The following is a 16,295-nucleotide window of genomic DNA, read 5'->3' as shown; positions in this document are numbered from 1 at the left end:
GTAAAACAATGAGATGCAAGATGATGGAGCCTTCGGCTGCTGGGGAAGAAACCAGGGAAGGAGAGTGGTGGGAAGGCAGGGGGCTTCAGTCCTCACAACTGCCTCTTTGGGGCAACACCAACTGGGAAGGGATTTTGTGACCACTTGGACTGAGCTATTTTGTTTCCTTGAATAAAGAGTTAACTTCACTGACATTGGGTGCTTTATTGTTTTATTGCTAACCTACGCCTGACTTCAGCTCCTGGCATCTAATTTATTGCTGCCTTGGAGCTTGCTTGCTCACTCTGCTATCCTGCACCACTGCTGTGTGCACATCTGAATACCACAACCAGATGGGTGCAATAAGTCTCACCTAAACACTGAGAAAGGCACATGTGATCAGCCTCACTCAGACAGTTACATCCATCAGAGATATCCCTGCTTGATTAGAGCAAATGTCTATCTAGTCAAGCATCCTTTCTCCCCCAACTGTGGCCTGCCACACGCCTTCAGTAAAGCCCATAGGCAAGGCATGAAGGCAGAAAAGCCTTGTCCCGTTTGCCTTCCAACAACCGTTATTCAAAGGGAAACTGCCTGAGGACATGAAGGTTCCATAGCCAACAGACTTACCCTCTATGAATTTGGCTTTTAAAGCCATCTAAGCTAGGGACGCGGGTGGCGCTGTGGGTTAAACCACAGAGCCTAGGACTTGCCGATCAGAAGGTCGGTGGTTCGAATCCCTGTGACGGGGCAGGCTCCCATTGCTCGGTCCCTGCTCCTGCCAACCTAACAGTTCGAAAGCACATCAAAGTGCAAGTAGATAAATAGGTACCACTCCAGCGGGAAGGTAAACGGCGTTTCCGTGCGATGCTCTGGTTCGCCAGAAGCAGCTTAGTCATGCTGGCCACATGACCCAGAAGCTGTACGCCGGCTCCCTCGGCCAATAAAGCGAGATGAGCATTGCAACCCCAGAGTCGGCCACGACTGGACCTAATGGTCAGGGGTCCCTTTACCTTTAAGCTAGGATTGCCATATTTCAAAAAGTGGAAGTCCAGACGCATACCGGTAAGTTGTTGAACTTTTTTGGCAAAATCTCAAAAAGAGAGAGGTTTTTGAGCTATTTTTAAGGTAATTTGCCAGAAAAAAATCTACATTTCCAACTCGGGTTGCCATACGTCTGGGTTTTCCCAGAAATTTCAGTGATTTTTGGAAATTCCGCCTAGAAATTTCGACGGGCAAATTATATTGAGTCAGACTGTTGGCTCAACTACCATGTTGTGGAGCCTGCTTTGACTAAGCCCTAGTTGGGGGAGTGCTGCTAGTTATGTTACTTGGAATGATTTACATCAGATAATACTTTTTTTAAAAAGGGAAAAGAAACACAAAAGAGGCTGGAAACTAAATGCACCATGCTTGGGCCATGATTTTGAATAGAAGCTTATTACTTTTCAGTCTGCCTCACCTCTTCTGGACTGATGTATGACTCTTTCCACTTACCTCTATGTTCCAGATCTTCACCCATCCAACCAGATCTCCGGTTATGAGGTACTGGCTTCTTTGATCAATGCTCATGATAATGGACCCCACCCCACTATGGGCTTCAAACTCTGCCAGCAGCTTCCCTCTCTGCGTGTTCCAAAACCTCACGTAACCAGCACCTCCACAGGATACCAGGTTTGCACCTCCTAAAACATGAAAACCATGGTGTGTTAGTCCAGTTAGCTCTGGGAACATCTAACTCAGGGGTCCCCAACCTACGGCCAATGGGCTGGAAGCAGCCCACAGAGGCCGTTTAACCAATCCATGAGCCACCCCTGAACCGAGCCGCCCGCTCAGCAAGTCCCAATGTGCTGTGCTAAACCAGCGCAGCGCGGCACGGGGACTCTCTTCTGTGCCTGCAAAAATTGCTTCTGCGCATGCCCAGACACCGGAAATCATGTCTGCACATGTCCGCGGCACCAGAAATCACTTCTGCGCATGCCCATGTGCAGGTGCGATATTCGGCATCTGGGCATGCGCAGAAGTGATTTCCGCAGCCGCGGACATGCACAGCCGCAATTTTCGGCATTGCGCTGCGCCGGCCCGGCCCACAGAGGATCTCCATGGGAGTGATCTGGCCCATGCCCGGTAAGCCTTGCCAACCCCTGATCTACCTCAGAAGAATTATGGTGCTGGGATCAAAAGAGGGCTCTGTGGAAGTAAGGATGTGCAAACGACCCTCTCCAGGCAAAATGGAGATTGTGGGAAGAGAGAATGACCTCTGATTTTTGGAGTCTTTCACATTTTATAAGAAGCTGAGCCTGTGCTGGACTTAGAATCATAGAATCATAGAGTTGGAAGAGACCACAAGGGCCATCGAGTCCAACCCCCTGTCAAGCAGGACACACCATCAGAGCACTCCTGACATATGGTTGTCAAGCCTCTGCACATGTTCTTATGGATATTTTGGGTGTATCATTTACTGTTTTCTGTTTTGAGGAAAGTTCTCCAGGTAAAGCTTTAATTAAAGTTATGGGCTTATGCTTTATTCCCAAAAGGAGTCCGCTTTGTGCATCCAGTCACTTCAACCTGCACAATATTTTTTTAATGTATTTTTATTAAAGATTTTCTTGGTTTACAAAAGTATGTGCCATGTCTCTCTCTCTCTTTTCCCTCCCCAAGTAACATTTTTTACAGATCAGTCTCATTTGTTGAGACATTAGGAAGAAGAGGGTGAAAGAGGTGGGGGGATGAGTGGGGGTGGTGTCGGGTGGCGATGTTTCTATTATACTTAATATATGTGGGGTTTTCTGTCAGCGTCGCTTGAAGCGGCACAATATTAACATCTGCCACAAAGTTCCCATCAGTGCCAGCTGTCATGGCCCATAATTAGGGATGATAGGAGCTGGGATCCATCAACATCTGGAAGGTCACAAGTTAGCCACTCCTGCTCTCATTCTTGACATATATGAACCTGCTTTAAACTGAGTCAGACCATTTATCTCAGTGTCGTCTGGTCTGAATGACAGGTGGTGGTCATCCAAGGTCTCTCTCCAGGGTCATTTTTAAAAAAATGAATTATTACAGAAATAGAGAGAACGAACAAAGGAAAAAGATAGAAGAAGAAGAGGAGTTTGGATTTGATATCCCGCCTTTCACTCCCTTTAAGGAGTCTCAAAGCGGCTAACATTCTCCTTTCCCTTCCTCCCCCACAACAAACACTCCGTGAGGTGAGTGGGGCTGAGAGACTTCAAAGAAGTGTGACTGGCCCATGGTCACCCAGCAGCTGCATGTGGAGCAGGGGAGACTCGAACCCAGTTCCCCAGATTACGAGACTACCGCTCTTAACCACTACACCACACTGGCTCTCAAGATACCCTTTACACCCATATTGTACAGAAAGTAAATAAAGTTATTACAAAACCAAATGAAAAACACAAATGACATCCCATCTACTCCTTAGTTCAAATACACAAAACTTGTTGCCGATACAAACTAATATCATGATTAAACTGCTTCTTAGTTAGTCTTAGGTCTTCTTAAAACTACTAAAAAAGGGGGGGGTAAACATTTTGAGGACTTCCCATTTTGATACAAATAACTCCAGGATGTTTTCCAAATGTGTTATCTGCTGAAGATTAAACCTGGCACCTTCTGTATGCAAAACATTTGCTCTGCCACTGAACTAAGATTCCTCCATCCTCAGGAGAAACATGGGATGTAACGCCCTATGGGAGTCAGTATTGTGTAATGCTGATTTGCACTCTCCTTGTGTGCTTTTGCCTGGCTAGCCCTTGAACTCTGATTGTGCCCTTGCTTAGCTAAGTGGAGGAGAGAGAGAGAGAGAGAGTGTGTGTGTGTTGGGAAGTACCGTATTTTTCCATCTATAACATGCCCCCGTGTATAAGGCGCCCCCTATTTCTGAGCACTCAAATTTAAGAAAATGGGGGGAGATAGCCCAAAGTTGTTGAGCTTTTTGGGGGGAGGATTGCCCAGAGTGTGGAGCTTTTAGGGGGGTGGGATTACCCAAGGTTGTTTAGTTTTTTTTGGGGGGGTGAATGCATAAAATCACTGACCCAACTAACAATCGCTGACAATCAATCACATTCGCAAAACCCAACAAGCCCACTTGACAACAGCAGACGGGAATCGAACGCCCAATTGCCACAGCAGCAGCCAATCCACAGCAGCCCTTGACGAAACAACCAATCATACACCAAATTACCGCAGCAGCAGCCAATCAAAAGCAGCCCTTGCTGCAGCCAACAATCACATACCAAAGCACCGCTGACAAGATGCAGCTCGCAGCTGCACCAATCACCAGTCCCCCCATGCACTATCCGTGTATAAGACGACCCCTGTTTTTAAACATTATTTTACAGCAAAAAAAAATCCTCATCTTATACATGGAAAAGTGTGGTATGTTAACATTTGTTGCTCAACCAACTTTTGTTTCCAGACAACTGGCATGTAGCCCCATTGAAGGTTGACTAGGAGGGAAGGCAGCCTTCAGGCTAAAAGAGGTTCCCCACCCCTGAATATATGTGTGTGTGTGTGTGTGTGTGTGTCTGAGAAAGACCAGCTGTAAAGTGATTGCTTCCCCACCCCTCCTAGAAAGAGCACTCAGGTTCAAATATCAGTCAACCTGGGACAGCAGGACCAAAGGGAGACATCTGTTGGGCCCATTCATTGGCAAGATGGCTAAGGGTTGCTGGGGCATGCTTGCGTTTGTGTGATGTATTTCAGTCTATTGATAATAAGCCCTGAGAATTGCTTGATTGGAAGGCAGGGCATGAAACTTTAAAATAAAATAAAAAACCCATGTCACCTGGATGCATGTCCTGGTAAGTCCAATGGCATTTGCTCCCATGTGAGTGTACCCAGAGTTTTAAGATTACAGCCTTGAACTTGAATTATTATTTTTTTCTAGCATGTCCTGCTCGAGAGTAGTACAACGGCACTGTGCATCACTTTCTGAGCTTAACTTTCTCAATGCAACTGTCCTTCTCTAACCACAAGCAATTCTCCCACTGGGCATGAACCCGGTTAGATTTGTATTTTGTTTGTTTGGCTTTTGGTCTCCATTTTAATACTGCAGCTTTCCAGCAGCAGTGAAATACAGTTCAATCCATTGGCTCCCCAAACTGAAAGAAGTTACAGAAAAAAGAAATTGGGCCTTGGGAACTCATTTTCACAACCTTTTATTTTTCTATTTGCAAAAGTTTCACACGAGACTGTAAATCTTTATGTAAATGGTTTTCTCTTTGGCAAACCAAAGTTCTTCTTGTCAATTGTATGTTCTTTATGGACACCGAAGAACCCTAAATAAACCCTTAAGGCAACAGATTTCCCAAATCATTGCAGATAAATCTGCAGAAAGATTCCAATTTGCCTTGGAGGGAAATAACGATAATTTGATTCAGAAAACACCTGGAAAAAAGCTGCTAAGATGAGAAACGGTTTTATACTCTCAAGATTAGCTGCTGCAAAACTCCCCACTGGACCAAATTCTATCATGACTTAACATCCTGCAGCGCCTTGCTGCCTTGCAAGGGGTATAAATCAATAGTGAGTTTGACTCTCTGCATGCAAACAGCCTTCTCCTACACATTTGCTCATTTGGTTTATTGGAATTTGCAGTCTTATCTCAGGGACAGTCGGCTCAATTCTCTTAGGTCTGGGCCATGGGCAACAATCTGGGGGGAGGCAGGAGAAGGGAAGAGGTGCTATGGGGCAAATCAGGAGGCAAGGCTGAGGAGAAAGCCAAACACCAAAAAGCAAGTTAGAATTTGGAGGCAGAATGGAGGAGCGGTGGCAATCTCAAACTGAAAAAGCCTGATTCGGGCCTCTACTGGATTGGATTGAGATAGCTCCAGACCAGGTTGGCCCACCCAGAATGATTGAGGACTGTCAATGTTAAGTTTAATGGTTCAATTCACACAGAAATGAAAAATGTATATGTATTAATGAAAGCTTAATATGGCTAAATGTGTATTGCAAACACTGGGGGTTTTCCACAAGAGTTTTTCGAAAGGACTCTGTTAATTACCTGTTGATTGTTTCTCTACTCTGCATTGAGAGTGAACCTTTGATCAAGTGATAAAGGTATTGAGTTGCAAATCTGCCATCTTGAAAGAGGGGTGGCTGTTAGTCACATGTGAAAATGGGGGGGGGGGGGAGATGCCCGTTTGGATTATTTCATATTTTGTAAGATGCTGAGCCTGTGCTAGACAATGCAAGATATTGCATAGATAATTTTGATGTTTTAATTCTGTTTTGAAGAAAGTTCTGCCGGTAAGAGTTTAAATGATATTTTCATGGGTCTGGGCAATGCTTCATTTCCAAAGGAGTCAGTTCTTATGTTTCCAGTCGCTTCAAATTGTGAAATATTTAATATCCGCAAGAGTCAAAAGGTGGGGTGGTCAGGTGGCAAGATGGAGGGCGGGGGAATAAGAAGAGGCAGGTAAGGACTGCTTCACCAGGACTTCCCTACAGTGAACACGCTGAGAAAGGAGCACTCAGCAGGATTTAACTCTCTGCTAAGAAGCTGGTGCGCAGAAAGTTCAGTCTTCATTTCTGCAGGGGTCTGGAAGGTTTCCCACAAGAGAAGGTGTGCATTGGGCTGCAAAAAAAGGTTTCCTTTCCTAATGCTCATAAGAGATGGATCCTAACCCAAGGAAGAAGCTCTTCTCTGGTAGTGATATTTGGTATTCCGTAACTGGCATGTCTCACATGCGTTTACGCAGGTGTGCCTTTGCTTCTGCAGTGAAAAGGGCAATCTCAGTGTTAGGAATTGCAAGGAAGGGGTTGGAAATTAAAGAGCAACTTTCATAATGCCGTTATATAAATCTGTGACACAACCCCATTACAGAACCTGGTCGCTCCCATCTTGAAAAGGACATCTCTGTAGATCCAGAGGAAAGGCTGCAGAAAAGGGTAGCCGTGAAAGGCCAGGAAACTTGATTCATCTTCTTTATGAAGAAACCTTCCACATTCTGGGGAAGAGGAATGAGTTGGTGGGAAGCCTCCTACCATCAGTGACTATTTTGGCCAATACTGGGAGTAATCCTGCTGTCACTTGTAAACATTCAACCAACAGCACAATCCAAACCTGAGATCCCTTAGGTCAAGAGAGTTGGGATATGGCAGATCTTGGGCTTTCTCAACGGGGGCTCAGTCAGCAAAACTTAAGCCAGTGTAATTTACATCAGCAGAACTTAGCCAGAAAAAAGGATGATGTTGGTCATATTCCTCCTGAATGAAGTTTGGAACTGGTCTAATTTATGCTGGCTTCCTGTAGTTAGGATTGCTTTGTAGGCTGAGTTGGCATCCATCCACACTTTCTTTATTAAAAGCATTTTTACACCATTCTTCAGCTGAAAAAGCTTTCAGAGCAGCTTACTGAGTGTTTTAAAAAAACAAAAAAACACCAGCCAGTCCCTGCTCTCAGAATTACAATTGAAAAGATGGCACAGAAGGAAAAGGGGAGTGGGGAATCAAATGTGAGCACGGGCACGGTGAGATGGGCGCAAGACCTGGGTTATAATATTTACATGGAGCAATGGGGAAAATTATGGCGGGAAGATATAAAATTCATGACCTGTTATAATCTCAGGGGAAACACAATGAAGATGATGTACAGATAGCATCAAACTCCAGAAAAAACTTGCTAAAATGTATAAGAACAGATAACCTATATGTTGGAGATGTAACAAAGAAATTGGGTCTTATTTGCATATGTGGTGGAAATGTACAGACATTTGTGTATTTTGCAATAATATATATGAAGAACTTTTTTAAAAAATTAAATTTACATTCAAAATAAGGCCAGAAATATATGTATTAAGCATCTTGCCAAAAGAAATAGGGAAATCGAAAAGAACATTGTTCATGTACGGGATAACGGTGGGCAGAATTTTACTAGCAAGAAATTAGAAAAATAAAACAATACCCAACATGGCAGATTGGTAGAATATCTGCAGCTATCTTGGCAGAATTAGACTGATCCTTGTATTGTATAAATATAAGTTCGTAGGGAAGTAAAAAGAAACTATATAAGAAATATGTAACTGTGCAGTATAAGGTAATGGATTAAGTACAGTGAGATTAATTGGAAGCCATTTGTAATTTTTTTCTATATAAGTTTTATCATTGCTTTCAATACCAGGAGTAAAAATGATGTTAGTTATATTAATCTTGTTGTTTCTTATATTGTGGTTGTTTGTTTGATTCTTCTATTATTTGTTTGTTTGTTTGTATGTTTGTTTGTTTGTTTATTTGTTTGTTTGTCTGTTTTCTCATAAATGTATTTATTTTAAATAAGTAAAGATATATTTAAAAAAACAAAAAAGCAAATGTGAGCACATCCTTAAAAATATAGTATTCTTATGAAAACAAGCTGGGATGAAAACTGTTCAGAGAAAGGAAGCGCCAAAGGGAAATTGTCTCAACAGTCACCCTCCTTCTCACCTCTCCCTTGCTCTGCAGTCCGATAGAACACCTTTTGCTCTTCCGAGGTGACACTTGAGGAAGAGGTAGAGCTGGCTGCTATCTCAACAGGGCCGGTCAAGTGGTCCGGCTTCCCTTCTCACCCCTCATCCAAATGGCCATAGAAAATGAAATGCCTTTCCCTTACCTGACACGGAAACTTTCCTCGCCTCCAGGAAGAAGAGCCTAGTAATGGAATGACAGTTCTCGTCAGAGTTGGCGTAGTCAGCTGCAGATAGTGTGTGTCTTCTAGAGGACAGCCTGCCAGCAGAAGTTACGTTCCGCTGCATCTGAGAGCCTGCGAGAGAAGCTCCTGATTAGGGTCTAAAAAAAGAAATGTATGCTCTCGAGATGCCAAGAGTGGCCACCTCCCCAAGCACAGGTGCTTTCTCCGTACGCACTTCAGCTTATTTTTTTATGGCTTCCCCTCTCAGCAGCTGTCTCAAAACTGCTTTTAGAACTCCTTTGGGTTTTTAAAAAGCTGCTTGCAGAGCTTGGCATGAGAGCTGCTGGAAGGGAAACCCCAGGGCAAGGAGGGACAGGGAGAGAGATCCCACCTGTGTGCCAGCGGTAATTTCCCTTTTGGCAACTTTCTCACCCAAAGCCCCCAAAACAAATGCAGCCATGCCAACTAGGAACTTGCACTTTTTTATATGAAAAAAATGTAAGCTGGCTTTCTGAAGAACTACAGAGGCAGGCAGATTTTAGGCTCGCCAGATCAATTTTGTTTTTCATTAGAACCTCAGGATTTACCAGCCGGATCCAGCTACGAAATACTGTTGGAATTGAAGAATAGGGTGCTTCTGAGCATATTTTCAATACCATGCCATCCACTCCTGATTAAGGTTTCTTTTTCCAATTCCCATTTGGGCAACCTCATTTAAGCAGGAAAAGTCCTTCTATTCCACAGTTGCTATTTCTGGGAATCAAAAACCCTGGTCAATCTATTGCAAATCACAAGAGAACTACCAGTTGGTCCCAATGTACTTTTCTGCCCATCCCTGAGCTAGAAAACCGATGCCATTTTGCACATTTCTCATGCCGTATGTGTCTTATTGATTTATTATGTAGAGCCAATTTTGTACATGGGTGGTCAGTAACATTCTGGGGCCCACAGGGAACATTTGCAACCAGGAGAAGCTGGCGTGGGAACCACACACAAACCGCAAACCAGTTCGCCCTCACATCATCTCTGCTGGCCACAACAGAATGCTACTTTCCACACCAAGGAAGAATTCTCCAGGTCCACCCAGGGCAATTCCTCCAACATTTCTCCGCTGAAAACAGGGACGTCCTATTCCATAATAGTAATTTTATTATTTCCACCCTGTCCGTCTGCCTGGGTTGCCCCAGCCTCTCTGGGCAACTTCCAACATATATGAAAACATAATAATACATTAAAAGAATTGCCTATGTAGGGCTGCCTTTAGATATCTTCTGAAGGTTGTATAGTTACTTATCTCCTTGGCTCGGGGGTTACATAACTCCATACCCTCCAATATTTCTCTGGTGAAAATAGGGATGTCCTAAGGAAAAGCCAGACATTCCAGGACCAAATCAGAAACCAGGATGGCTTCTGTAAATACAGAAAGGTCCCTGGAAAATAGGGACACTTGGACAGTCTTCCATGGACATCACACTGGCGATCAGCTAGACTGGTGACTGGGAGTGGCTGCCGAGACCACATAACACCAGTTCTGAAAGACCTACATTGGCTCCCAGTATGTTTCTGAGCACAATTCAAAGTGTTGGTGCTGACCTTTAAAGCCCTAAATGACCTTGGTCTAGTATACCTGAAGGAGCATCTCCACCCCCATCGTTCAGCCCAGACACTGAGATCCAGTGCCGAGGGCCTTCTGGTGGTTCCCTCATTGCGAGAAGTGAGGTTACAAGGAAGCAGGCAGAGGACCTTCTTGGCGATGGCCTGTGGAACGCCCTCCCATCAGATGTCAAGGAAATGAACAACTATCTGACTTTTAGAAGACATCTGAAGGCAGCCCTGTTTAGGGAAATTTTTAATGTTTGATGTTTCATTGCATTTTAATATTCTGTTGGAAGCCACCCAGAGTGGCTTGGGAGGCCTGGCCAGATGGGCGGGGTATAAATTATAAATTATTATTATTATTATTATTATTATTATTATTATTATTATTATTATCCCTGTTGCATGGGATGCTTTACAAAGAGCAGCTAATCCTTTTGGAGGCACTGTTCCTCCAAATCCCAGTTGCTAGGAATCGCAGGTGAGGAGAGTTGCTGTCATGCTCAGCTCCTGCTATTGGGTTTCCCGCTATGAGAACAGCATGCTGGGCTAGATGGAGCTTTGGCCTGATCCAGCAGGGCTCCTCTTATCTGAAATAGACCCAAGGACAAAGCAGAAGCCAGTGTGGTGTAGTGGTTGAGAGCGGTAGTCTTGTAATCTGGGGAACCGGGTTCGCGTCTCTGCTCCTCCACATGCAGCTGCTGGGTGACCTTGGGCCAGTCACACTTCTTTGAAGTCTCTCAGCCCCACTCACCTCACAGAGTGTTTGTTGTGGGGGAGGAAGGGAAAGGAGAATGTTAGCCGCTTTGAGACTCCTTAAAGGGAGTGAAAGGCGGGATATCAAATCCAAACTCTTCTTCTTCAGAAGAAAAAGAAGGTGGGAAATGGTGAGGTCATGGGTAGGCAGGAGGAGAAAACGTTCTTACACATACACTCTGGAATTCAAGAAGCATCCAACCAGTTCCCTGGGAAGAAGGACTGACTGTTAAATTTTAAACACTCATTAATATGCAAACTGAACTGAAATTCTCCCCCTTGCCTAATTACCCCTACTTTATATTATACCTAAAGAAGTTAGCATGCCCACTTCCTTGCAAAAAGATTTTTTATTATTATTATTTTAGAGAGAACTGTCACTCACATTGCAATTGGGGAGAGGTGGGTTTCTGAGCAAGCAGCCTCTTTCACCTTTACTGCCGAAATACCTTTTAAAATACCTCTTTGGCATAGAAGGCAACATCTTTTTTACAAGGAGATTTGTTGATTTTAATCATTTGCATTTTGATATGTTTGCTCAGTTCTGAAATGATTTCATTCCTGCACGCCATCCTCGGTTTATATGCTTGTTCAGTTTTGTTATGGCCTATGGGTTCAAAACCATAAAATTGCTGCCGCTGCATAGCAAATCAGAAGATAAGTTTTGGAAATAAGGCCTGCCTTTTGTCAGACAACATAGGAAACTTCCACAGCCTCTCGCTGCTTTTTAAATTTGGGGAAGTTTGGTAAAAAGGCTCCCTCATATATGACTACAAAATTGTGCAGGCATACAACCGGATTTTAGGAAATGGCTATAATATTGTTATGCTTTACTCGTATTTCCAAGCAGCGAGAGATTCCAGGGACGACTGCACTTCCTCCTCGGAATGAAGGTCGATGGAGACTATGGTATTTTTAGGATATATGGTTTTATTTACACAAACCTGAGCATGGGACACAGGCGCTCACAACATTAACACTCACATAGATTTTGCACCCCCTTTTAGGTTTCCAAGGGAGCCCCAAAGACCAGCACAGAGCAAGATATGTTTCTTTTTCCATCTTCCAACATTTAGCTTCTAGCTCTCACAAACAACTCTGTCTATTGTTCTTCTAGGTAAAAGGTAAAGGACCCCTGGATGGTTAAGTCCAGTCAAAGGTGACTATGGGGTGCGGCACTCATCTTGCTTCAGGCAGAGGGAGCCGATGTTTGTCCACAGGCAGCTTTCTGGGTCATGTGGCCAGCATGACTAAACCGCTTCTGGCTCAACGGAACACCGTGATGGAAACCAGAGATCAGGGAAACGCCATCTACCTTCCTGCCACAGTGGTACCTATTTATCTGCTTGCACTGGCATGCTTTCAAACTGCTAGGTTGGTAGGTTCTTCTACCTACTAGCCAGGTGAGGAAAGGCCTACCCATTTGTTTCTACAGCAATGGAGCTCACTCTTTTAAGATGAAGCTCACTCATCAAAGATGCAGATGTTGAGCACTTAGCTGAGCAGCAAACCTTGACAAAGGGACTAGTTTGACCACTATTTTATAATAGGGGTCGCATCTTGGGCCAGCACCATTGGAGTTCTCATAGGACTCCAAAACATGTTGCTGTAATGATGCTGGTCTTGAATACAACGGCCTGATGATAGCCAGATCCACTGAATTGGGCTGACGGATGGTCCTGTTAGCTTATTACAATCTCCACGCTGCCTTTAAGCATTCGGGAAATCTTCCTTCAACAAAGTAATTGCATTCATATCCATTAGAGTTTGTTCCTGGCACATCTAGATAGATCTAGGGATTATTTATACAGCGAAAATTAGGCATTCTCCCATTTGGGTGTTTAAAAGGGAGGAAGGGTGAAACCTCCTTTCCTGTGGCTGACATAGAAGCAATAGATCAAAAGTGCCCTATCATATCATTCTGCCTAGCGTTTTATAGGCAACCTAGACAGCGGGATTTCAATATATATATATATATATATATATATATATATATATATATATATATCTTTCCTTTTAAAATTTGTCTTGGGAGAAGTGTCAAGAAACCTAAATAAGAAACATTTAAAAACGATTTGTCAAAGCCCTCTGTAACGTTAGTTTCTCTCCCTGCTACAGAGCCCCTTTCTGCCCCCCACCCCCACCCCACTTTATCCGCCAGTATTTCTCCCATAATGGAAGCTGTGGTTTGTAGAGGAGGGAACAATTACGCATTGCCTGCTAGCACAGCGCTTAATGTATGATAACCATTAGAGTGTGAAGACTTTCAACCAAATGAAATTTTTCAGGTTATGAACAGCCTCAAAGGAGGGGGGGGGGCAGGCAAGCTCTGCGATGCTCTGTTCCGGGAGGGTGGCCTGCAATTATTTATCACCCCTCACCAAAAGAAGGCGAAAATTAAGGGAATGTTCCCTGCTGGAGGTAATGATATAAAGAAACGCTGATGTAGATCCGGGACAATAAACAGAAGCAATAGCCTTGAGAGTGATGGGGAATTAGCGAGCCCCATCCCAAGGAAGAGCAACCTCGCTGCCGATGTTTTGTCACTCTGACGCAGCGAAGGCATAAACAATCCCAGAGCTGGAACTCATTATTAGTGATTTCATAGATCAAAGTTTTTCTAGCCTGGTTGATCCCACAGAATGAGAGACTTAGGGTGCTAGGAGGGTGAAAACAAACGATCATTTACCAAGTGGATAACTTGTTCGCAGCAGCTTTGCAACCACACGGGGAACTGATTGTCTGTAACATCTGCCCATATGATAAGGAGCATTTTGCCACCACTCCTGGCACCAGGGGCAGATACTTGTCAAGTTATTCTTGGAGTGATAGTGCAGATTATCAGCTCCATGTGCAGCTTGTTATCCCAGGGAATCTTGGGATCTGTATTCTCCACACTGCTTCTCCCACACCCTCGGGATAAAGCGAATGTCCCTTGGGGTGACTATCTAGGTTTGTGGAGAGGCATGGCTCCAGTATAACCTGCCTTGGTCCACCTCTGTCGAATGAGCTTCCACTGGAAGGTCTAGAAAGATGCCTCAGGTCTACAACCGTACATTCAGAGCTAGGGCCATGGTGGGCAGTTTCCTGCTTTGTGGAGGAGTTGAAAATGTGGACCATGCGGGTGGCAGTGTACCCACCAGTACCTGTTACAGTGCATGAAAAATGTCTCAATAAGTATCTCCACAAAAACAAACAATGCTCAAGAGGCTTGTGGATTTTCTTGTTCAGTGCATTAGATCAGACTCTCGCCTAAACTCAACTTGCTCCACTTGTCACTGGATCGCCACATGTCATTGGAGGCCAGGATGGGGCACCGTCTTTCCCCATCTGTTCTGGACAGAGGAGAGATGCAAAAAGGTTCCCCCTGTGAATGAAGCTCTTCTGATAAGGTGCCTTCTCCCCATTGATGAGGCTACTGGTGCAGGGTCTTGCACCATTTTTGCGACCCTGTCTCTTTTTCTGCTGTTTCATTGCAGCCATTTTGAGTTATGCTACACCCTATGGCAGCCATTTTGTGACTGGCACCAATACACCCAATACGCCCAGTGGCCCAAAAAGGTTGATGACCCTCTGGTCTAATGTTACATTCTTGGGTGCTCCTTGCATAGACCAAACTCCAGATAAAGGTTCCTCCTGCAGTTTTGTTTGTCAGTGTCATTTCCCTTCCCTAAATTAAGGAAGACTGAATCATCACGCTCCTCCTAGGTCCTAGTGCTCTCCATCTCTACAGGGACCCCACAGCTCTTTCATAAAATTTGGGTTATATGATGGTTTCACGCTGACCTGAGCTGGATTTCAGTGATCTCCTGGAATTCAAGTGCAGCTTAGAGCAGGCACTTTCTGTGCTGTTATTCCATACAACAATGTCACCATCAGAACTCCCTGAAATAGACAATGAAAAGTCGATGCACTTTCAAGGTGGGCAATAATCAAAGATGAAATTTTGAAACGTGAGTTTTTTATTTTAAAGTGGGGGATGTGCTGTGAAAATGCAATGTCTTTTTGTGGCTTCACAAGCCTGTGGGGAATACAAACCAGAGCTGTTAGAACAACAACAAGGTCTGATTTCAAAGAAAATAAAATAAAATTCTATTGTACAGATGCTAAATTAAGTCATACAGCCTATACCTTGTATCACCCAATCTGATTGTCTCATCTGATTTCTGTTTCCAGCATTCAACTTTCCTTATCTGGTGAACATTTCAATGCCATTTCCCTTAAATGTTCAATTGTCTCAGATTCCAAGCTTTGGGCAGTATCTAATGAAGTAGATTCACAAAAATTCCAGCTTGCACAATGGAACCACCAGAACAGATTTAGAACAGAGGCATGCAGGGAACAGAAGTTATGTGGCATGGTCAAAAGTCATTGCATTAGTAGATCTGCTTTGCTGGATACTGCTCTTTGTGCTTAGCTGTTCAAAAGGTACTGAACAGCAACTGACTTTGAATCAAACATCAGGTTCATTTGCAAAGAGAATCTATAATATAACAGGTCAGCTGACTCAGCATTTAAGCAAGAGGTCATGGCCCATACTCCCAGGAGAGGCATTGTCGCAGCTTTCAATTTCAAGACACATCATCAAATACTTGGGATACATCCTGATCCTGCCATCAGGTTGACAAGAAAGGATAAAGTTTAACCATCACATCCATGTGACCAGTGTCCATCACAGAGAGCATCTTAGGACCATTTGTAGCCTGATTCTGCCCAGTGAGTGATTAGGAGCTTTAAATTCTAAAGCTGAGCTGGCCACATTGTGACTTGCTTGACTCTTATTTGAAGGTGCAGGCAAAACCAAATAATCATATTAGCATAGCTTTTATATTTAAAAACTATTGATTTCAAGCAAATATTGCATCCACCCCCTCCTACTGCCTTGCCCCCTTAGTTGCTTCAACAATTCAGATCATATATTGATTTCGCATGTTAGGTGGAGGTGACTTTTGAAGTTGGCTTGTTTCCACTAACCATAGTTAAGATTAACCACTGTTTGTTGGGCTCAGATGGGTTGTCGAGTTCAAATGCAGTGAGCTTCCAAACTCCTTCTCACAGCCACAAGAGAGGGGAAAGAGAGAACCTATGGGCCTGAAGAGAGAGGCTAAGCACATTGTAGTAACACTAAACTGTGTGTCCCAAAATTATGGGTTGTCAAGCAGAGAGCAGTGGAAGCTGGTGCTCACTGCGATTGGTAGGGCAGAAGTCAGGAGTCCAACAGTAGCTGGATTCAGAGCCAATGACAGGTGGGGCCAGCTAATTCAAGTTTTTCCTTCCTCCTCCCCACTGCAGAGTTCTACAAGGTGGAAACTAGGACACTGCTTCCAAGGTT

At 44.0% G+C, this 16,295-nt stretch overlaps 1 protein-coding gene across 2 annotated transcripts in view; it reads right to left on the bottom strand.

Annotated features, from left to right (window-relative positions):
• Window positions 1–16,295, bottom strand: part of WDR49 (WD repeat domain 49) — a 93,546-nt gene that overhangs the window by 13,993 nt on the left and 63,258 nt on the right. For both annotated transcript variants that reach the window (XM_083441989.1, XM_083441988.1), the window contains 3 exons: window positions 14,750–14,848; window positions 8,594–8,743; window positions 1,477–1,664 (listed from right to left, as the gene is read on the bottom strand). In XM_083441989.1, the coding sequence (XP_083298115.1) occupies window positions 1,477–1,664; window positions 8,594–8,743; window positions 14,750–14,848 (437 nt within the window). The remainder of the gene's footprint in view (window positions 1–1,476; window positions 1,665–8,593; window positions 8,744–14,749; window positions 14,849–16,295) is intronic.

This window comes from Podarcis tiliguerta (assembly GCF_965153285.1).
Source record: "Podarcis tiliguerta genome assembly, chromosome: 5".
NCBI lineage: Eukaryota > Metazoa > Chordata > Lepidosauria > Squamata > Lacertidae > Podarcis > Podarcis tiliguerta.
Note: the sequence above shows the minus strand (reverse complement) of the source record. Positions and strands in the feature narration are given on the sequence as shown.